The 22,961-nt window shown below is 39.8% G+C and overlaps 1 protein-coding gene across 1 annotated transcript in view; it reads right to left on the reverse strand.

The window, feature by feature from the left end:
- Positions 1 to 22,961, reverse strand: part of GIPC2 (GIPC PDZ domain containing family member 2) — an 81,504-nt gene that overhangs the window by 19,017 nt on the left and 39,526 nt on the right. The window contains exon 3 of the mRNA XM_041750389.1: positions 16,604 to 16,784. Within this exon, the coding sequence (XP_041606323.1) occupies positions 16,604 to 16,784 (181 nt within the window). The remainder of the gene's footprint in view (positions 1 to 16,603; positions 16,785 to 22,961) is intronic.

Here is a 22,961-nt window from a genome sequence, read left to right on the forward strand (position 1 = left end):
GGTTTAAGTCATGATCCTAGAGTCCTGGGGTCGAGTCCCACATCAGGCTCCTTGCTTAGTGAAGAGTCTGTTTTACCCTCTTCCTCTGCCTCTCTCCCCTAGTTGTTCTCTCTCTCACCCTCCGCCCCACCCCCACACTCTCTTATGCACAAATTAAATTTTCAAAAAGACAGTCTCAGCTTAATGATACTAACCTTCAAGATAAACAACCTCACACCTCCCACTCCATCTACCACACGTGTGTGCGCACACACACCCCAGTGTGATTTCACCAAGCAGCCTACTCAGTATAATCTGTCTTCCCATATAAATTTCCTACAGGACAGTAAATGCATTGCTCAGCTAACACATGTGTTTTGGTCTACCAGACATTTACATTTCTAATTGTAAAGTACTACACTAGCATTCTGACTTAACAAGTCTCTTAGAAGTTTAGTGAGTATGATATAACCCTAGAAAATGGAACAACCCTGGAGACAGCAAAAAAAAATTAAAAGTTTCTAAGATTTACAAAGCTAAAGACTCTGAAATGTGGGAACTTTATCAAGGGATTGTCATCCACGCTGGAGAAGTCAGCCAGCCTCCCTAGATGATGTCTCTATCTTACGTTGCTCTTACTCGCAACACTAGTAGCTAGAAGGGGAAAATTGTAGGTAGAATGGAAGATTTTTTTAATAAGCTTTATTTTTTAAAGCAATTGTAGGTTCACAGCAAAACTGCAGACAGATATCCCATATGCCTCCTGCCCCCACATATGTACAGCCTCCCCCATCATCATCATCCACCACCACAATGTAGATTTGTTACAATCAACAGACCTACACTGACACATCACTGCCTAAAGTCTATGGTTTACATTAGGGTTCACTCTTGGTGCTGTACATTCTGTGGATTTGGAAAATTTAATGACATATATCCACCATTACAGTAGCATACAGAGTAGTTTCACTGTCCTAAAAATCCTATGTGCTTCGCCAATTCACCCCAGATTTTTTTTTAAGTCATTATTTTTCAAACTGCTCTTCTCCATGAGAATAGTCATCTGAAAGCCAACCACTTGGTGGCACCAAAAGTTAAAATTTAAGTTCTGGCTTGGCCGGGCCACCAGAAAGGCAGCCTTTCAGCTGAGGAAACAGAAGCCATGTTTCCCTATGATCCTATGATTCAGGGACCTAAATCAACCAGTTTATATATGAAAACAGGAAGGATGGTCCTGTTCACCCACTGGGGCCGGGGGAGGGGCGGAGGGGCGGTGGGGAGGTGGGGAGGACAAGTTCTGTGCTTCCGTGATGAATGTTTTAAATGTGGAGAATGTTTCTTATCTGGCCTACTTTTGGTTGTGCTGGCCCTAAGCATGTCTAACCAACCAGGCCAAGAGCCCTAAATCAGTCCCTTCACTTCCCATGAACAAGTTTATATGAGGCCTCTCTTGGGGCTGAGGAGAGGGATGCAGTTCATACACTGGACACTAGTAACCAGCCTGCAGCTAGCTGGAGTCACTAGATTCAGGGTTCCCCACTCCTGTGAAGCACACAGACCTGCACAGGTCTCATAGGACACCTGCAGCAGGTCTCATAGGACACAGGACACTCACAGCTTGTGTGTGCACAGCTGCTCCCACTGTTGAGTAGATGGCACCAAAAAGCAGTCACATTTGTTCCCAAGTTCCTTTTGTGGCAATTGTATCTGTTACTCTAATTATGTAATTTAATTAAAAAGTACATGCCCTGATGAAGTTAGTGTGAACCGAGGAGTTATTATGGCTAGGAAAAGTAGGTTAACTGCTTTGGAAAGATTCCATGAGGGCAAGATACAAAAAAAAAAAAAATTAGGTGTGGGCAAGACAACACTAGATTAGGAAAAATATCTTTAAACATTCAGCATTTCACGTATCTAGTTTTTTAAAATGAAACAGAACCTACAAGCATGCATTAAGGTTGTAATTATATAGGACTTTACAGAACTCCAATTTGTGTCCTCCACTCAAAGAAAGGGGTTTTTACATTAAAAAAAAAATAGTAAGGAAGCCTGGGTAGCTCAGTGGCTGAGCATTTATTTGCCTTTGGCTTAGGTTGTGATCCCGGGATCCTGGGATCGAGTCCCACATTGGGCTCCCCACAGCAAGCCTGCTTCTCCCTCTGCCTATGTCTGTGCCTCTGTGTGTCTCTCATGAATAAATAAAATCTTTTTTTAAAAAATAGTAAAAGAATATACAGGTTTTAAAATGAGATGTTTATATACACTTGTATCACTCTTTATGATACTCCATTTTAAGTGGTATTTTCAATAAACAGACCAACCTCCAGTCTCTGCTATACCATGAAGGTCAAGTGGAGAAAATGGGAAACAGAGAAGACAGAAAAAGGTCTGTCTCTAGTCCCACCCCCACCTCTAGAGAAATAAGAGGGGCTGACAGAAACCAAAGCCCTATTTTCAGAATGAACACATATAATATGGCTAGATCCCCAACTGAGAGAGTGACACTGGGGGAAATGAGCATTCTCCTCACTTCTAACAGCACAAAGTCTGTTCTGGTCCCATGAGGGCCCTCATTGGGTAGTAGAACAGGGATCATCCCTTTCCTGAGCAGAGACAGAGCCATGATTTCAACAGGAGGTGAGTATAGACAGACACAGCCACATCCAACACTTGCTCAGTGAACAAGACAGACTTCAGAATTCAGAAAACCTGAGTTTAAACCCAGCTCTGTTTGCAAATTGTGTGAACTTGAAGAGAATAAACTCTCATCCATAAAATGTGAAAAACACCAAAATATGATGTTGTTTTAAACATTTACGTGGCTCATGTATAAAATGCGCTCAGCCCAGCAGCCTGGTTCATATCAAAGAATGCTTCTGCTGGCACATTTCAACGTGGAGAGAAGAAATCTGCTCCTTTCAAACTACCCATCAGAAATATTTGCAATAGTTTTCCGAGAATGTTCAGAAATTTGTCACTTCGGATATAGAAGTCTCTTTTTGGCTCTATCTTTTCCATGAAACTATGATTCCCACCTCCCCTACAACACACACACACACACACACACACACACACACCTTCAGTTTACAGGAGGGTGGAGACATCACATGACCCTCCCACTGCTCTACTCAGATTCTCCAAAGTGGCTGAATTTAAACCCAAGCCCTCAGGGTAGCCATGTGGCTCAGTGGCTGAGCATCTGCCTTTAGCTCAGGTCGTGATCCTGGGGTCATGGAATCGAGTCCCTCATCAGGCTCCCTGCATGGAGCCTGCTTCTCCCTCTGCCTATGTCTCTGCCTCTCTCTGTGTATGTCTCTCATGAATAAATAAATAAAATCTTTTAAAAAATAAATAAACCCAACCCCTCATGGGGGCACTCAGCAGTGGAGACCCTTCATCACACTCATTGTCTTCTCAGACCCATCAGTCATTTGAGGATCACTATGGTTCAGGAGAAGGGGGCCACTCCCAGCTTCAGGGATGGGAAACCTGATGGATCCCCTTCACCACAAGTGACTATTTCAGAGGTGGCCACGTGAGTGAAATTAGAATGAACCTAAGGACTTCTGCTAGAAATTCTGAGACAAGGACTCTCCTTTTCTGTTCTACATGAATAAGGAAGCACACAGTCCCAATAGTTGCTGACCCCCATGTTGGGACACAGGGTCGAGCTAACCTTAACATGATATGTGAATAATGAAGCTGATGCCTCAGCAGCAGAGCAAGAAGAAAGAGTAAGAAACTGAGTCCTGATCACATTATACAAGCCCTACATGGAGTTTTGCTAATGCCAGCATCACTCAAGGACGCTTGATTCAGAAGATTCCTTTTCTGTGCAAGCCAGTTTGGTAAGGTCTCCTATGGTCTCCAACTACAAGACATCTCACAACACAGAATTTTGTTTAAGCAGTGAAGCGATTTCTATAGAGGCCTTCCAGTGCTTGGACACACACGAATGGAACTGTCTCTAAACACCACTCAAACGCTCCCTACCCTACGTCTAGCCCCCAAGACACACACACACACACACAAACACACAAACACACAAACACACACTTCTCAGAACAGCTGACCTAAAACCTAGCTTGTGCCCCAGGATCTAAAATGTTAACTGCACATTTCTTCTTTTCCACATGCCCTTCCTCTCACCAACATCTCTCAGATGCCTTTAGAATAGCCATGAGTTTTTGTTTGTTTGTTTGTTTGTTTGTTTGTTTGTTTTTAATTCAGCTGGTAGGATGTTGGGGCAGATAAAAAGAAAGAAGTGGATGCCACATGTACAAGGCGTCAGTTGTCCTTTGGATCAAAAGGGCTGGCAACACGCGAACCAACCCCACAAAACACACACATAAGCAGCTGCTCTTAACTGTTCCTTTGATGAGACTGAACGGTGCATGACGTTTATGGGAAATGGAGTAACTGTGACCCAAATCTTGTTCTTCAGTTAAGATGTCATTGCAGAAAACCTCAGCCATTTTTATGACTCCTTGAAATCACAGGCAAAAGTTAATGTGCACCTCTGGGAAGAAGGTCTGTAGCTTTAATCCAGAGGAGACCGTGTTACAAAAAAGATTATGAACCTCGGGATGCCTATATGAAAGCAAAAATGTTTTAAGTACTGGCTAAAATAGTTTTACCCTTTCATAAACTTATTTTATATTAAAAATAAATAAATAAATAAAACAAAAATAAACTTATTTTATTCCACAGTATGATTTTATCATAAGAGTTCAAGAAATCAAGAGTCATTGTTCACTTGTATTATTAGTTTATTGTTACATACTTTTAACTTTTTTTTTTTTTTTTATGATAGTCACAGAGAGAGAGAGAGGCAGAGACACAGGCAGAGGGAGAAGCAGGCTCCATGCACCGGGAGCCCGATGTGGGATTCGATCCCAGGTCTCCAGGATCGCACCCTGGGCCAAAGGCAGGCGCCAAACCGCTGCGCCACCCAGGGATCCCTGTTACATACTTTTATATCAGCCTTCAAAAAGGTATGAAAAGTACTTACAAAAACAATCTTAAAGAGGTGATACAATGGAATTATACCCTATTTCTAACACAGAACCATTTATAATATTAAAGAAAACTGCTTAAAATGAGAATAATCGTATAGGTAAAAACTATAAAGCCACTAAAAGTAGATGATTCAGTTTCTCTACTTCCTAGCCTAGAAACGCTAGCCTCTTTTTATAAATAATTATTTTCTGGTTATGAAAGTGAGTATGTTCATTTTATATTGAAAATGCAAAAAACAAAAAAAAAGTGTCACCTGGGTGGCTCAGGGGTTGAGCTTTTGCCTTTGGCTCAGGGCATGATCCCGGAGTCCTGGGATCGAGTCCCACATCGCACTCCCTGTGAGGAGCCTGCTTCTCCCTCTGCCTGTGTCTCTGCCTCTCTCTCTCTGTCCCTCATGAATAAATAAATAAAATCTTTATTTTTTTTATAAATAAAATCTTTAAAGAATACATAAATTAAAAAAAGAATACAGAAATAAAATAAAAATAAATTAAAAATAAAAATGCAAAAAAATACAGGAAGCCTAGAGAAAGAACTCACTTATAACTCACCTAAACAACTATTAAATTTCAGTATACCTACACCATAAGTCATTTTTCTTCTACATTTAAAAGATTGTTTTTACAGAAATGGGGTATTACCACACGTTGTTTTATAATCTGCCTTTTCACTTCATATGCCATCTTCCATACACAAAAGGAATAATCTCTTACCACAGTTTTGAGCACAATATGTTAGACCCATTTTCCTATAATTATATGACAACTCCCATTGTACAAATACTCAGGCAAAATATGTGTTATTGACATAATTGCTGTTTTTCTAATAAGTTATATTATGTTCATCCTACTGAGCCATATTAGGGAAGCCACTTATATATTGTAGCATCATTTTTGCCCCCCTTCCTCCTACACTGCTATTACAAAGCTTAAGAATAGTTGAAAACTGTTACCCGTCTTCTATTCACGGTTGTCACTAATTCCAAATGCTCCTGAAACATTATAGTTCTAAGAAACCAATCACTGCCTTAAGGTAAGCGTCTTGGGAAACATAGATTACAAAATTCTTAGTCTTACAGATTATAGCTCCACTTTTCTCACCTAATTAAAAATATCAGCCTTTAATAAATTTTCTTTTTAACGACACTTTCTCAACTAGAATAGGAAAAGAGTGCATGTGTAGCCTGGGCCTTTATTCGGCTGGGGTTTTACACTGAAGACACATTTATCAATTACAGTCAGTATTCATCTAACACACCTGCCACACTCCACAAAAAAGAACTTCACTCTTCATTTATCTCCTCCCACAGGATCTTTGTGGTAAATGCCACACCGGCGTCTAGCTGGATAGAAGGGCTGAGCAAACTGGGACATTAAAAGATGACAAAGTGGCACGTTCTACCCCCAAAATTCATCACTGTGAACACTTTAAATCTTTGCCAAAAAATACATGAGAGTCACCTGGGTGGCTCAGCGGTTGAGCACCTGCCTTCGGCCCAGGGTGTGATCCTGGGGACCCAGGATCGAGTCCCACGTTGGGCTCCCTGCAGGGAGCCAGCTTCTCCCTCTGCCTGTGTCTCTGCCTCTCTCTCTCTGTGTCTCTCATGAATAAATAAATAAAATCTTTTTCAAAAATACATGAAAGAGAGTGCCACTGTCAGACAAAATATCTAGAACTGAATATCTCTCCCTGACTATCCCACAAACAATTTCTACATCTAAACCACCTCGTTTCTAATCACTCTTCTCATAGAGGCTCCAAGGATAGACATCTTGGGAGTGACATTTGCTTTTTCTGAACTTTCCCTTCTCTCTTCTCCTTTGAGCATCAGTCCACCCCCTAACCACCATTTCTGCCTTGGCAATATTACTCAGGCTTTTTTCTCTACTTCAAATGCCTGTGGCTGCCCCCAACCCCAGCCCTTCTCACTCACTCAGGTATGGCTACAGCAGCCTCCTACAGTTTCTCCTCTATAAAATACGGCCACGTTGTATTTCCAGGCTTAGTTCCCCCAAATCTATTTTATCATGTCATCCTTCAATTATAATACCTCAATGACTCCATATTATCCTCAAAAACAAGCTCAGAGGGGCACCTGGGTGGCTCAGCAGTTGAGTATCTGCCTTGGGTTCAAGTCATGATCCCAGAGTCCTGGGATCAAGACCCACAGGGGCTCCCCACAGGGAGCCTGCTTCTGCCTCTGCCTGTGTCTCTGCCTCTCTCATGAATAACTAAATAAAATCTTTAAAAACAAACAAGCTCAGATTCCCCCACCTAGTTTTCGGAGCTCTTCTTAGAAAAGCCCAACCATCCCATCCCCCCCCCACCAACCTCCCCTCTAGCAGCCCTCAGTCTGTTTATAGCTTAGAGTCTCCCATGATTTGTCTCCCTCCTGTTTTCATCAGGAGGGCACTTGAAGTGATAAGTGCTGGGTGTTGTATGCAACTGATGAATCACTGGATTCTACCTCTGAAACTAATAATACAGTATTTGTTAATTAAATTGAGTTTAAATTTAAAAATCCAAAACAAAAAAGAAGAACCCAGAAACTGCTTTTGCAACCTGATTTGCTGCAATTCCTACAAGCCTGGGCTCTTCACTGTCCTGAACACTTTCCGTCGAAAACCCTCCTTGTCTGTACTTTTCTTTCCACCTGCTAAGCTCAAGTTCAAATGCAATCTTCTCTAGGAAATTTTCTCACCTAGTCCAGCTTACTCATCTTTCCCTTCTCTGAACACCAATTTAAATTTCTGAAATGAATTTAAAATTTTAATCCATAATTCTGGGTATAAGAAATGTCAGGTTGAACCAGACTTGGAGCCCCCTACTCCAGAAGCTTGGTGAGAAACTAACTCTTAGTTTTCTAGGTAAGGCTGTCTTCCCCTCTGAGGATCAAGAGGGCTAATGTGCTCAGTCCAACACAAACTCTACCCTGAAACTCTATTGTCCAAGTCAGTGGGTCCACTTGCAGCCCAAGCCCAGGATACAGGGTGTATTGCAAGGCCACAGTTCTTAAGATTCTAATACCCTATGCAACTCCTTCAAGTGTCCTGTCACTTCTCATGGTGAGTGGCACGGAAATAGCATACTGGTCCCTGATTCTATTGGGACCTACCAAAAACCATGGCTTTCTCTTTGGGGAAGTTCTTCTTCCCAATCTTACCATTTCTCCCAGCCCCCATCACTCTCTAAGCTTTAGAACCTTCACAGTCACGGACAAGTCAGCTCTCAGCTGAACTGCACTTTGTTTGCATCCATATCACAGCACATGTCACAGTTCATGCTGTATTCTAGAGAGGCAGTAACATTCACTGGGAAGAACACAAGCCTCAGGAGCGAACAGGAATGAGGTACTGTACTTGCACTTCCCGTCCACCACTGGGTGACCTCAGTAAGGCATTTAACTGCCCAAAGTTTCAGTTTACTTATCTGAAAAACCCTCTCAGGAATGGCATGAGGATTAAACCAGGCCATAAGAGTAGTCCTATTAGGAATGACTTTCATTTGCGTAGCACTACATGGCAAGCACTATTTTATGTGCTTTACATACATTAACTCATTTAATCCTCACAGTACTTTATGGATAAGTAAACAGGAACAGAGGGAGTAAGTGGCCCAAAAATCACATAGGTAATAAGTAGCAAAGACAGGAATTACACCCAAGCAATTTGTCTCAGAGTCTATGTTCTTTATTGCTTCTTAGAAGCATTCAGTAAATGGTAGCTATTACTACCATTAATAGAATTATTTGATTCTTAATGTATCCACCTCCTCATATAAATTGCAAGCTCCTTGAGGACAGCAAACATACGGACTTGTCCAATAATAATTGTTAGAGAGCTGGCTCTGAAAGTTCACTGCATGTGTTAGAAGCCTGCCTCCATCATGGACACACTAGCTGGCCCTATAAACCTTGAACAAATCGCTTAATCTTTTAGCATGGTTGAAAGGATTAAGTGATTTGCTACTTAGAAAGTACTTAGAAAAGTGAATGGCAGGCAGTTACTATAAAGATATATGGATATATCTCATTATTTGATATGAGATGTAATATCATCTGTCTTTCCAAGATCTGGAACCATACCAGAGTTCCCAAAAAAAACTTGCTAACCAACTCACCTGCATTGCTTTCTATGTTTCATGTGGGTTTGTCTTGGGTTTTTTTGTTTGTTTGTTTGTTTGTTTAATATTTGTTTATTTGAGAAGGAGTGAAAGCACGAGCAGGGAGAGGAACAAAGGGAGAAGCAGACTCCCTACTGAACAGGGAGCCCAATTTGGGGGTGGGGGGTGTGCTCAATCCCAGGACCCTGGGATCATGACCTAAACCCAAGGCAGATGCTTAATCATCTGAGCCCACCCAGAAGACATCAGGTTTTTATTGTTTCTAAAATTACTCCTTACAGGAAGGCTATACCTTCATCATAATAATAATACTTTTATTGAACACTTACTATGTGTCAGGAACTATGACTTTTTTCATGTGTTTAATCATTTAATCCTCAATGTGATAAATATTATTCATTATCTTCACTTTTTATATGAGGAAACCAAGCTACAGAAAGCATAATTCATCTAATGCCACATTATCACACAGCCCATATATAACAGTCTATATACTTAACTACTTGGCCTTTCTTCATCTTTAGTAACTTCTAGCCTATTCCCCAGTATATTTTGTAGAATTAGGTATACATGAAAAGGCACCAAAAGCATTTGTTGGTTGAAACTTTCTCACTAGAAATAGCATGAAAAATAGACTTTTCAAATACTTAAAAAAAATACTTTCTATCTAAAAAGTCATCTAAAACTTAAAAGCCAAAGTTTCTCTCTTAATATCAAATAGACTTAGTCTTTGAAAATGAGTACATCAGTGAAGCTGAATCACAGAGATGAGGTCCGAGTTTTCCAGCTGTGAATGACTCAAAGGACTCAGACGTACTTCACATACTGAACATCCTATTCTGATAGACACATAGCACAGAAATGAAGCCTCTAAAAGAAGACATAGCCCAGAGATCTATTACAAAATCTAGCCCCAAAATAAAGACTATCAATGCTTTAGGAGGTAAACTTTTTCTTTCAACTCCCTGATTTTGGAAACTATTTACAAAAACATTTCAGGCCCCCTTCTACAAACATCTTTCCATAAAGCGCAACAATTACAAATTCAAGAACTTCTCCAGGATAAATACAAACTCATCCAAGGAAAACAATCTAAGTTTTACAGATTTAACAGTTATTTTTCTGCATTAAAAGGCATCACAGGAAACGAATCAGTTGAACTAGTCTGGTCCTAGAGCCAGTTAAGAAGAGTAGGCTTTCATAGCCTTGGGAAAGTCTGGTTTACAGGGCAAACCCTGCAGGGTTGAGCTCATTGTGGAGACATGTTCCTTTTCATTGGCAAAAAGGGAAAGGAAGTGAGCCATGCCCTAAAAAAAATACCACCAGAGACATTCCACCCGATACTTGATAAGGACTGGGAAGGCTGCCATCAACTCATGGCTAAAAGGAGGAGAATTTGGATCAGAAAGCAACTGACCAAGAGAAACCATGTTAGGTATGGGAAAGATTTCTCAAACTACAAATTTTTAACAAGGGAACCATTTAAACTAGCAGCTTCCAATTTTTTATTTTTTGCTATGACCCACAGTGAGAAATACACACATATCATAACACAATTATACACACACATATACATATATATACCTGAGACACAAATATACAAAAACGCATGTAACTGATATGTACAATATAACCCATCCTTACTAGGCACAAAGCACCATGAAGTTTTTGATTCTATTCTACTCCCTGTTCTAAACACACTGGATGAAAATAGTGTGAGACCCACTAGATGAAAAATAGTGAGACCCACTAGATGAAAAATAGTGACTTAAACTCTGATCAACACAGGAGAATTTGAGGTTATGTTTTAAAGAAGCCACTATTTCTCCCTCAGAAAAAGGAGCACCTGCTCTTGTGACAAGTAATGGGTTCTTGAATGCTTTGGAAAAGGCCATCCAGAGTCGGTCTCTTCCATATCTGGCCTTTCCTTGCTTTGCTGGCTCCTCCTCTTTCTACTCCCTAAATGCTGGGCTCCCCCTACAGCTCTCTGTTTGGTCTTTTTCTTACTACTCTCAGTGATCAGATTTCCACAGCTTCAAATTACTCATAAATCCCATTCCCTAGGCTCCCGTTCTCAACACGTGTCTACCTCTTACACATTGCCAGCTGAGTTCTCCCACAGGTTTCAAACTTATCAGGCCTAAAATCATACTGTAAGTACAGTCTCTCTTCTCTAAGTCCTTACCCAAATATATTTCTCTTCCTATTTTCCTCATGTTAAAGAAAGGCACTACATTCCATTTCTCATGCAAAGCCACAAATCTGTGGGTCATCATTTGCAATCTTTTTTCTTTTACCTCTACATTCAATGAGTTTCCAGTTCTACCTTCTTAATATACAGTGGTATGCAGGTAAATGTTTAACCATCAGCTCTCCAGGCTAAAAAATAAAATCCAAACTTGCACCACAGCCATTTTCAAGCCACCAACTTGATGTCACTAACACGGAGTTTGGGAGAGATGTACACAAGTGGCTCCAGCACACCGCTGTCTAGTCCTTAGAACTATTTCTCACCTCCATACCTACCAGAACTGCCTTCATCCAGGATTTCATCTTCTCTCTCCTTAACCTATACAACATAATCTTCATGGTATTCCTTGACCACACTAGCTTATAAATCACCACCCCCATTTGATACAGTCTCCAAACTGTCTAAAAGCCATGTCTCATCATGTTACTCCCCTGCTTAAGCCCCTTCATTGCCCACTCTTTATCTTCACATAGAAGGCTCTTGATAATGTGGTCTCTACTGACCCTTGAGAACTTTCATCTCTTGCCACACAACCACCTAGAACCTCCATTCCAATCATACAGACATACATGGTATTCCCAAACATAGGATACTGCTCTATACCTCTACATCTTTGCTTATTCTATTTCTACTCCCTAGGACAATCTTCCCTAATTTGTTCACAGATTACATCTTGTTTTAAGATTCAGCTCAAATTTTTTATCCAGGAAGCTTTTCCTCAACTCCTTAGGTAGACTTGATATCACCCATTTTTATGCCTCTAGTATATGTTAGCACCTCTAACTCTCTTTGTTGAATTCATCTCCTCCCACTAGATAGGAACTTCCTGAAGGCAAGAACAATATCTTATTCATGTGATATACCAAGCAGGTAGTATGGTGATGGAATTCAGTGGATGCTCAAGAAACTATTATTATCTCAGCAACTCATAGTACACAGCATGTACTAACTGCTCAAATACCTGCTGAATGAAAACATCAGTATGTTCCTGCCATCTACCCAAGACCCAAGGACAGCTAAGATATTCCACCAATACCTTCTAGATTACTAGGGCACTCATATTATCTCAAAGAATTTGCACTGTAATTTTTCTTTAAGCCTATTGGCTTCTGTGTTACTTTCCTAGAGCTGTCACAAAGGACCACCCAGCTTAAACAAAAGACATCTATTTCCTCAGTTCTGAGGAAGTTGGAGATCAGGCCATTACCAGGATTGCTTTCTCCTAAGACCTCTCTTCTTGATCTATAGAGGTCTTCATGGTCACATGGCATTCTCCTGCTATGTGTATTTGTGTCCCAATTTTCTCCTCTTAGATCAGTCACATTGGCTCAGGGCCCACCCTAATGATCTCATTTTAACTTAACCGCCTCCTTAAAGACCTTATCTCCAAATACAGTCACATTCTGAGCTAATGGAGATTAGGACAGCAACACATGAATTTTAGAGGGACACAATTCAGTCAATAACAGCCTTCTGCTAAACTGTGAGCTCCTCAAAAGGCAGGGGCTGTAGCTTAGTCTTCTTTCTTAGTATCTACCGTACCTAATGGAGTACCTCGAACACGGAAGATTCTCAATAAATTATTTGTGGGAGACATAAATGAAGGACCTTCCCAGAAGTATAGTCCAAATCTGGATTGCTGTCCTTTCCAAATCTAGTGGCCAGCACCATGAAGAATGTGGCTTTTACTCTTTCCCTTAAAGAAAGCTTGATGCAGCCTGGCTGGCCCAGTCAATAGAACATGCAACTCTTGATCTCAGAGTTGTAAGTTCAAGTCCCACGTTGGATGTAGTGACTACTTAAAAATCTTTATTTAAAAAAAAAAAAAAAAGCTCTATGCTATCATGAGCTCTAGAGTACACTGCCAAACTGCCATTTACACAGCACCCAACACCAATAGACTGACAGTATCATGCATGGATAGAATCAGATTCAAAGTCAAGATAAAACCAGGGATTCCTGGGTGGCTCAGCAGTTTGGCACCTGCCTTCAGCCCAAGGTATGATCCTGGAGTCCCAGGATCGAGTCCCATCGTTGGGCTCCTTGCATGGGGCCTGCTTCTCCCTCTGCCTATGTCTCTGCCTCTTTCTCTCTCTCTCTCTCTCTCTCTCTCTCTGTGTGTGTGTGGGGGGGGGGGGTCATGAATAAAATCTTAAAAAAAAATAAAAGTCAAGATAAAACCAGCTAATGGCAAAACGGACATCTGCTACTTTTTTCCCTATCCAAAAGGAAACTTCTCCCTCACTGTTCTGCAGGATTTGGGTGGGCCTATTAACCATGTAGCCTGTCTCCCCACTATCAAGATGGGACATAACCTAATGTTTCCCCCGCAATCCCAGGAATTTGAATCCTGAGTGGAGTAACATGAAGATAGGAAATAACTAGAGAGAGTTAATTAGGCCAGTTCCATGAGAGGTGTCTGGTTCATACATACCTGAAATGGCCTTAGTTCCTGACCTTCCCAAGGCATTACTGACACAGTCTTTTTTTCTGAGACCTACTTGATAGTCTCCCCCCCCAAAAAAACAAGCCTTTTCATTAAACTAGAAAATGTCTATTCTATGGTTCTCAAAGAATCTTGGCACATATAATGGCCCCTAGAAGTGGGATGTGAATATTGGTGGACCTAAAATATGAAAATGGGAGCAGGCTATAAAGATTTCCTTATCCATGGCTGAAAGTTGTGTTCATCATCCTTGTTATACCATTGCAAAGTAACCAACTACACTCCTTCTTGCATTTTAGTACACAGTCTACATGACTCCCCGCAGGGTAAATCTTTAGGGAAGTTGGTAAGGAAATGTCAAAATACTAGACTGTATGGCTATTTCAACAGCTTTTAGTAAAATCCTAGAAATGACTTCATTTCAGCATAGGTGGCCTGACTGCAGAAATCAGAACATTCTGCTTCACCTATATTGACCCTTTTCTCCTAGGAACCCAAGACAACAAAGTCAGATAATTATGAAGGACTATGAATTTGAATCAATTCATCAATGACAATGCTAAAAGACATAGGAAAGAAGGAAACAGTAAAACATGAGATTAGAACAAAGAGATCTGGGGGAAATTAGATCCCTATTTCTAAGAGAAATCCCCAAGCGATGGCCCAAAATCAAGTATCAACCCAGAGTGGAAAATGCATATAGTCCAGCAGATTTAAGTTATGTTAAGCTGTCATAGGAACTTTAGAAGATAACAACTTATCATTGCTCCAAAATCAATTTCCACATATCCTAACCCATAGCACCACCAGAATTTGGGATGCTAACGTAATAGACCCCCACTAGGAAAATCCTACCCAGTGTCCTTCTCAAATGTGTACAGAGAATTCACATGAGGCAACAAGGAGCAGGTTCAAAAGCAGCCAGGCACATAAGGCAGTGCAGTACACCAGCCAGTTACACATGTGTCTCGGGTACTGAAGGAAAAAAATCCAACCACAGAGCAATAATAGCTAAATGCAATGAAATCTGTAACATCCAAGACTAACAACAACCAAGCATCCAAGTTAAAGTGTATCGCAACTTTCTATAAAGATACAGGGACAGGGGGAATCCCTGGGTAGCTCAGCAGTTTAGCGCCAGCCTTCTGCCCAGGGTGTGATCCTGGGGACCAGGGATCGAGTCCCACGTCAGGGCTCCCTGCATGGAGTCTGCTTCTCCCTCTGCCTGTGTCTCTGTGTGTGTGTGTGTGTGTGTGTGTGTGTGTGTGTGTCTATGTCTCTCATGAATCAATAAATCTTAAAAAAAAATACAGGGACAATAGGTAAAAATAGGAAAAAGTTAACTCTGAAAAACAGATTATGTGGTGGTGATCTAAGGTGGAAAAATACTATACCCCTTGAGTTGTACTGAGAGAATGACTGATTTACAAAGAGTCTAAATGAAATTAAAATATCTCAAACTGCTTACATCCTATCCATTTATATGTTATAATACCCAGGGAGTTGGTTAGCAAATGAAGCCACTTCAAAAGGAATGCTGGATAGAAACCTGAGTGCTGCCCAGCTTCTTCTGTGACGGGTGAGCTCGGAAGCTGGGTTGTACACCATTCAGAATCACAGCATCTAGTATCGCTTCCTAGAATGAACGGTCCCTCCAGGAGCAGCAGTGGCATAAGGCATTCTTCCTCCCCCTTCCTCATGCCACCCAGTATTTTGTTTTGGGTTTTTTTAATTCCAATATAGTTAACATACAGTGTTACATTAGCTCCAGGTGTGCATGTAGTGATTCAACAATTCTACACATTGCTCAGTTCATTCTTTTCTCACATCTTCTATTGAACTCTTTCTCCCACAAGTAATATAACCTACACTGTATTTCTATAAATGGCACAGAAATCACTTGTAAGCACAGAAGAATTTCCATTTCCATATGGCTAGTATCTGTCGCTTACTTGCTAAGAGAGGGGAAATGTCATTCCCCAGATCCATTGCATTCCCCCACCATTTTTATTAACTGCTCTGAGAAAACATCCATTAGAGAGCAATTGTAAGGAGTATTTATGTGCTGTGAGCAAAGGAAAGAACATAAGTTGGGTGGGGTCATGGATGAGTAAGGGCAGCCTAGAATGATTCTGAAGATATTTCAACACTGATGAACACTAGGCCGTCATTTGGCTTATTAAAATAGTGCTGGGTAGTGAGAGAGAAGCTGGCACATTTTCCTATAGATGAGATGGCCCTGGGGGGTTGAACAGTTGGGAAACAGCTGCCATGGCTAAAACCAAGCAAGTACAGATGTCACACCAAAGTGGAAGTAATTTCATACCATCTCATGCTGCCAAATTCAAAATGCCAATGGGGGAAAGGGATTGAAGGAAGTCTTTAAAATAGACTAGATAACTATTTTAAATACCGATTCTTTGTGTAACTAAAGTTGTTGCTGCTGAGGTCCATGAGCAATAGTTATTGTGGCTTAGAGAGCTTAATCAAGAATTTTACTGCTCAGCAAGATGATTATAATACAATGTGATCTTCGTGGAGTTTGGAACAGCCACAGAGTCACTAGACATTAGACTTTGTAACTCCAAAGGTCTTTCAGAAATGTCCTTTTAGACAACTTTTTTCTCCTTGAAGAGTTGTTGCCCTTGTCAACAGTGCTATCATTCCCTCTATCCTTAATGGATATACTGTAACACGTGGCATCACATCTAAGTATTTACTACCCTTAGAAAGACGAGCCACGGGAGAAAACACTTCACACACATACACACCCAAACCCGACTTACCAAATGCCTTCTTGGGTTCTATTAACTTCAAGGTAAAGGATTCATCTTTTTTTAATTCCTTTAATTTTTTTGCAATATCATAGTGACGCCACCCAACGATATTTTCTCCATTTATGGATTCAATATGATCCCCCACACAGATTGTTTTAACAGAGTCAATTAGGCTTCCATCTTTAATTCTCTGAAAGAAAATTAAGGATAACACATAATACAGAGTGGAACTGCATAACATTACTTTTCGTGCTCCTGAGACATCATATATAATACACTGACATGCTAACAATGCAGCTTAATGCCCGGTTAAAGATGAAAGACCAAGCAACAAAGGACAACCATCTTACCTCATTCAGAGTTATGCTCCATCGGTCATCACACCTCCTCTGAGAAACTTCTGACATCCCCTGGGGTACTCCTCCAGGACTGATCAAGGTGTCACTCTCATGTTTTTATAGTAGGTTTTGCTACATATTCTGAGCTCTAAGCTGAGCACTTTACATTTGCCATCTCACTTAATTTTAACAACCTTTATGAAAGTCGCATGTCATAGAGCAGAAAAATTGAAGCTTGGGAAAATCAAGTAATTTGCCAGTTCAGCATACAATTGTCCATTTACCTCTCAGTCTCCATTACTGAACTGCAATATCCTTAGAGACAGAGATGGTGTTATTCACCATCATATGCTCTGCGTCTAGCACAGTACTACACAGTGAAGTCCCTCCAAAAATTATTGTTGAATCATTTCAAAACGAAACCCATTACATAAGAGTAGAGCTTCAGTTTTTTTTTTAACAAACGACATTTTTAAACCTCAGTTACAAATGTAATGATTTAAGAATTGGTACAATGTCAGCTAAGAACATTGGTAACTAATAAGGAAGCCAGTAAGAGTGATTTTATACTATCATTCTTCATTTATATATTTTAAGTCAAGAGAACTTAAGACTCACAGGAAATTTTCACATTGGTCTTTCTTAAATTTATCTTACTTCTATACAAAAATCTGTAGTGCAGAGTCTCAAAAGGAGACCGAAGACTCCCTAAGATGGTATTAAGATTTTATGGAAGGCTTTTTAGGGCTGGGGGCCCAGAAAACCCTGCACAGATAACAGCCTTGCAAGTTCAGTTCTTCCACAGTAGTGAGGAACAGGGCAAAAGGAAGGCCACTCGGCCTCATGAGTCACAAATCCTTCTTAGGAGCGGAAGGATAGAAATATTAGGGGCCGTTAAATGTATAATAAAAGCATGTGCATTCCCCATTCTTACCAGGTGGAGGAATAACATCTTTTTTTTTTTAAGATTTTATTTATTTATTCATGAAAGAGAGAAAAAAGAGGCAGAGACACGGGCAGAGGGAGAAGCAGGCTCCATGCAGGGAGCCTGATGTAGGACTTGATTCTGGGTCTCCAGGATCACACTCTGAGCCAAAGGCAGACAGACGCTCAACCACTGAGCCACCCAGGCGTCCTGGAATAACATCTTTTGAATCAGCAGGGTGACCACTGTGGCTAAGAGTTAAGATGAAAACTGAGCTCATGTACCCCAGCATCTCCACAATATCACCAAAAAAAAAAAAGAAGGAAAGAAAATAGTAAAAGACTATTCTGGAAAGGTTGGGCTTTAAGTTTTATTGCTATATATCAAAACTCACAGTAGGTTTCTTTTTTACTCCCAAATTTTAAGATATTCCTATATTCATTATATAGTAACTATTCATATGCTTTATGCAAATGAAATAATGCCAATTCAGAGATCATTATCATTACAAAAAGTTAATTATAAAAAATGAGAGAAATTTCATAATCTGACTGGCACTGTTTTATTAGGAGTCCATATTACCATTATAAGTTAACAGAATTAAGAGTAACTATAACAACAACAGCAAAAAAAGAGTAACTATAACATACCATCAAGTGCAACTGGAGTTTCTAAAGGGTCACAGAAAAATAAGCAAGATTTAAATGAAGAGCTGGGGCAGCCTGGGTGGCTGCCTTCAGCCCTGGGTATGATCCTGGAGACCCGGGATCAAGTACCAAGTACCACCTCGGGCTCCCTGCATGGAGCCTGCTTCTCCCTCTGCCTGTGTCTCTGCCTCTCTCTCTCTCTCTCTCTCTCTCTCTCTCTCTCTCTCTGTGTGTGTCTCTCATGAATAAATAAATAAAATCCTTAAAAAAAAAGAAGAGTAGAATCTAAAGAAACAAAAAACTATTACTCATTCCTAAGCCATTTGAGAATGTGAACATCTATACATAACTTTTACTTCCTTAATTTTTATTCTAATTTATCTCTTAATACCTTCTGATCCTATTTTTTTCTTTTGATCAACAACAGCATACAAATTTCAGTGTCCCACCACATATGTTTAAGACTTGTCACAATTTTATTAAAAATAAGCATTGTATAAAATTAATTAAATGAAAAACTTTACGGGGTACACGGCTGTCTCAGAAAAATACGCAGCTCTTGATCTTGGAGTCGTGAGTTCAAGCCCCATGTGGGGAGTGGAGATTACTTAAATAAAACTTTTTTAAAAAAATGAAAAACTTTACAGACACAGGTATAAATCTTACCAGTAAAGGTCAGAGTAACAAAAATCTAGGTTGTCCTGGACCTGTGAGTAGCCACAGAGGTCAATAGAAGAGTGTCCAGACAGAAGGAAGAAAGGCAGCTACCAGAAGTCAGAACAAGTTGCAAGGCAAGGATCCAGGCAGTCAAGAAAAAAGTCAAAGCATAGGTCAGAAGCATCAGATAAGGATCTAGGATGAATAATAGGAAAATCAGTATAAGAAACTTGAACCTCATAAGGGGAATCAACAGAAGCAAAGGGCACACTTGGGTGGCTCAGTTGGTTAAGCGTCTGACTCTTGGTTTTGGCTCAGGTACTGATCTCAAGATTGTGGGATCAAACCCCATGTTGGGCTCTGCGCTCAGCTCAGAGTTTGTTTCAGAGTCTCCCTCCCTCTCTTTCTCATTCTTTCTCTTTCAAATAAATAAATAAAATCTTAAAAAAAAAAAAAGATACAGACACAAAGCAGAAGACACTGATTATATATGTTGTGGGTTACTTAAGCCTTAGCCTCTTAAGTCATAGAGTAAAGAATGAGGTAGCCATTGAGACAAGTTTCTAGAATCTATTCTTTGATAATCATAACATGATAGAGATTAATAGTATTGCTTAAAGTGCCACTCAATCACAAAGGACTGGATAGAAAATAAGTTATCAGTTCTAGGCTTATATTTACTGAGTCACTTAGTATCATTATCTAGGACACTTAGAACTTTGTCTCATCTGGCTTTAGATGATGATATTGCAAAATGCAGAGAAGACAATTTTTTTAAATGAGATTTACTACATTATTCAACTTAGAAGCTCCCAACCATTTCAGACCATCATTATAGTATTTTCCATTATTTCATTGCATATAATTCAGAACTCAGTTTGCTCATCACAGATACCAGCAGAAACTTGAGGGCACACACCGCTCTCCACAAAGCTTAGGCATCAGATTTAAGGTTGTTTGAGCCACATGCCCTGCTGCCATGGTCAGCAACTCTGGGATGTGTGCTGCTGATCCTCCCAACACTGTTTGTTCTCAAACCTCATTCATAAAAAAGTAACATTCATAACAACTGTAAACAGTTAATTCATTTAGTCTTCAAAACAAGCCTCATTCTATTAACAGAGGGGGATATTTGATATACAGTGATTACATGGCTCAATCAAAAGAACACAACAAACAACAGAATTGGGATTCAAACAGAGGTGGTACCAACATGGTATGGCATGATCCTAAATTATGATGAAACCTAAAAAACCACCTATCCCTTTATATAAATGTTGGCCAACTCATCTTAAATCATTCTAGAAATTTCTGGTTTTAAGTATACTCTGAATTTTCTGATTAGGTTATTTATTTACTCTGATTCTGGAAAACTGACACTTATAAAATCTAAAATCACAAATGTTTAAAGTCTGTTGTTTCTTCACCTGAAATGTTTTATCCTGTGAGAACCATGCAGTACTTTCTTTTAATTCAAAAGTTTTCGAATCACATAGATATTTTAACTTCCACATAGAAGAGAGATCATACGGTATAGGTGTTTCTCTGATACTTCCCTTAACATAAAGCCCTTAAGGTCCATCCATATTGCCACAAATGGGAAGATTTCATTTTTTTATACAGCTAATACTCCACTCTGTGTGTGTGTGTGTTTGTGTACACACACATCTTTATCCATTCATCAGTGGACGGGCACTTAGGTTGTTTCTACAGCTTGACTATTGTAAACAATGCTGCAAGGAACACCATACACAAATACACAGTGCATTTGTCTTTTTTTTTTTTTTTTTAAGATTTTATTTTAGGGCAGCCCCAGTGGCTCAGCAGTTTAGCGCCACCTTCAGCCCGGGGTGTGATCCTGGAGTCCCGGGATTGAGTCCCACGTTGGGCTCCCTGCATGGAACCTGCTTCTCCCTCTGCCTGTGTCTCTGCCTCTCTCTCTGTCTCTGTGTCTCTCATGAATAAATATAATCCTTATTTTAAAAAAAAGATTTTATTTATTTTAGAGAGAGAGCAGGGGAAGGAGCAGAGGGAGAGGGACAAGCAGACTGCACTGAGCGCAGAGCCAGACACAGGGCTCTATCCCACAACCCTGAGATCATGACCTGAGCCAAAATCAAAAGTCAGAAGCTTAACTGACTGAGCCACCCAGGTGCCCTTGGTACATTGAGCTTTCTGAATTAGTATTTTCACTTTCTTCATATAAATACCCAGAAGTGGAATTGCTGAATTGCATGGTAGTTCTATTTTTAATTTTTTGAGGAAACTCCATATTGTCTTCCCTTTTTTTTTTTTTTGAGAGAAGTGGTATTATCTTTACTTATAATATTTAAAGTATTCACATTGCTTTCCTTTAGTGATAGGTTCTAGATGTATGTTTTTTGTTTTTTCTTTCAGATTTTATTTATTTATTCATGAGAGACACAGAAAAGAGAGGCAGAGACACAGGCAGAGGAGAAGCAGGCTCCATGCAGGGAGCCTGATGTAGGACTCGGTCCCAAGACTCCAAGATCACGCCCTACACCGAAGGCAGGTGCTCAACACTGAGCCACCCAGGCATTCCTCAATATACATGTTTTTAGGTCAGCCTTGGATTTCATGCAATACTGGGTGAAAAGAAAATTGGGATATTTATCCAGGTTAAAAATCAAGATAAAATGGCATCTGATCTAAATATATGTATATAAAATTAAAAAAAATACATATATATACATAAGAATAATACATTTTTGTCAGCATTATTTAGATGAGTGCATTGTTATTTTTTCCCATATTGTTTTCCATAATGGTTGTACCAGTTTATGCTCCTACCAACAGTGCATGAGGTTTTGCCTTTATCCACATCCTCACCAACATTTGTTATTTCTAGTCTTTTTGATAATAGCCCTTCTAACAGGTGCAAGATAGTAGCTCATTGTGGTTTTGATTTGCATTTCCCTGATCATTAATAACATAGAACATCTTTTCATGTACCTGTTGACCATCTGTAGGCCTTATCTGGAAAAATGTCTCATCAGATCTTCTGCCCATTTTTTTTAAAACAGGGTGTATTCTTGTTTGATATAGTCCCACTTTTTACTTTGATTTTGCTTTTATTTTCAGGTTCAAAAATCATCACCAAAATCTGTGTCGGTAAGCTTACTGCCTAGCTTTTCTTCTAGGAGTTTTGTGGTTTCAGTTTTAAATTCAAGTCTTTTATCCATTCTGGATTAACTTCTGTGTATGGTGTAAGATAACGGTCCAGTTTCATTCTTTTCCATGTGGCTATCCAATTCTTCCAGCACCATTTTTTGAATAGAGTGTCCTTCCCCATTGTGTATTCTTGGTTCCTCTGTTATAAATTGGCCATAAATGCAGGAGTTTATTTCTGTGCTCTCTATTCTGGCCCATTGATCAATGCTTATTTTTATGCCAATACCACAGTTTTAATTACCACAGTTTTGTAATATACCTTGAAATCAAGCAGTGTGACACCTCCAGCTTTGTTCTTCTCAACCTTGTTTGGCTATTCAGGGTCTCCTATGGTTGTTTCCATATAAATTTTAGGACTATTTGTTCTATTTCTATGAAAAATATCATTGCATTTTGATAGAGATTGTAGTGTTTCTGTAATATTACTTTGGGTAGTATGGACATGTTAACAATATTGATTGATTCTTCCAATCCATGAGCATGGAATATCTTTTCATTTGTTTGTCTTCAATTTCTTACATTAACATCTTGTAGTTTTCAATATGCTGTTCTCCTCCCTGGTTAAATTTATTCCTCAGGACTTTATTCTTTTTGATGCAATTGGAAAT

This window comes from Vulpes lagopus, chromosome 3 (assembly GCF_018345385.1).
Source record: "Vulpes lagopus strain Blue_001 chromosome 3, ASM1834538v1, whole genome shotgun sequence".
NCBI classification, from domain to species: Eukaryota; Metazoa; Chordata; class Mammalia; order Carnivora; family Canidae; genus Vulpes; species Vulpes lagopus.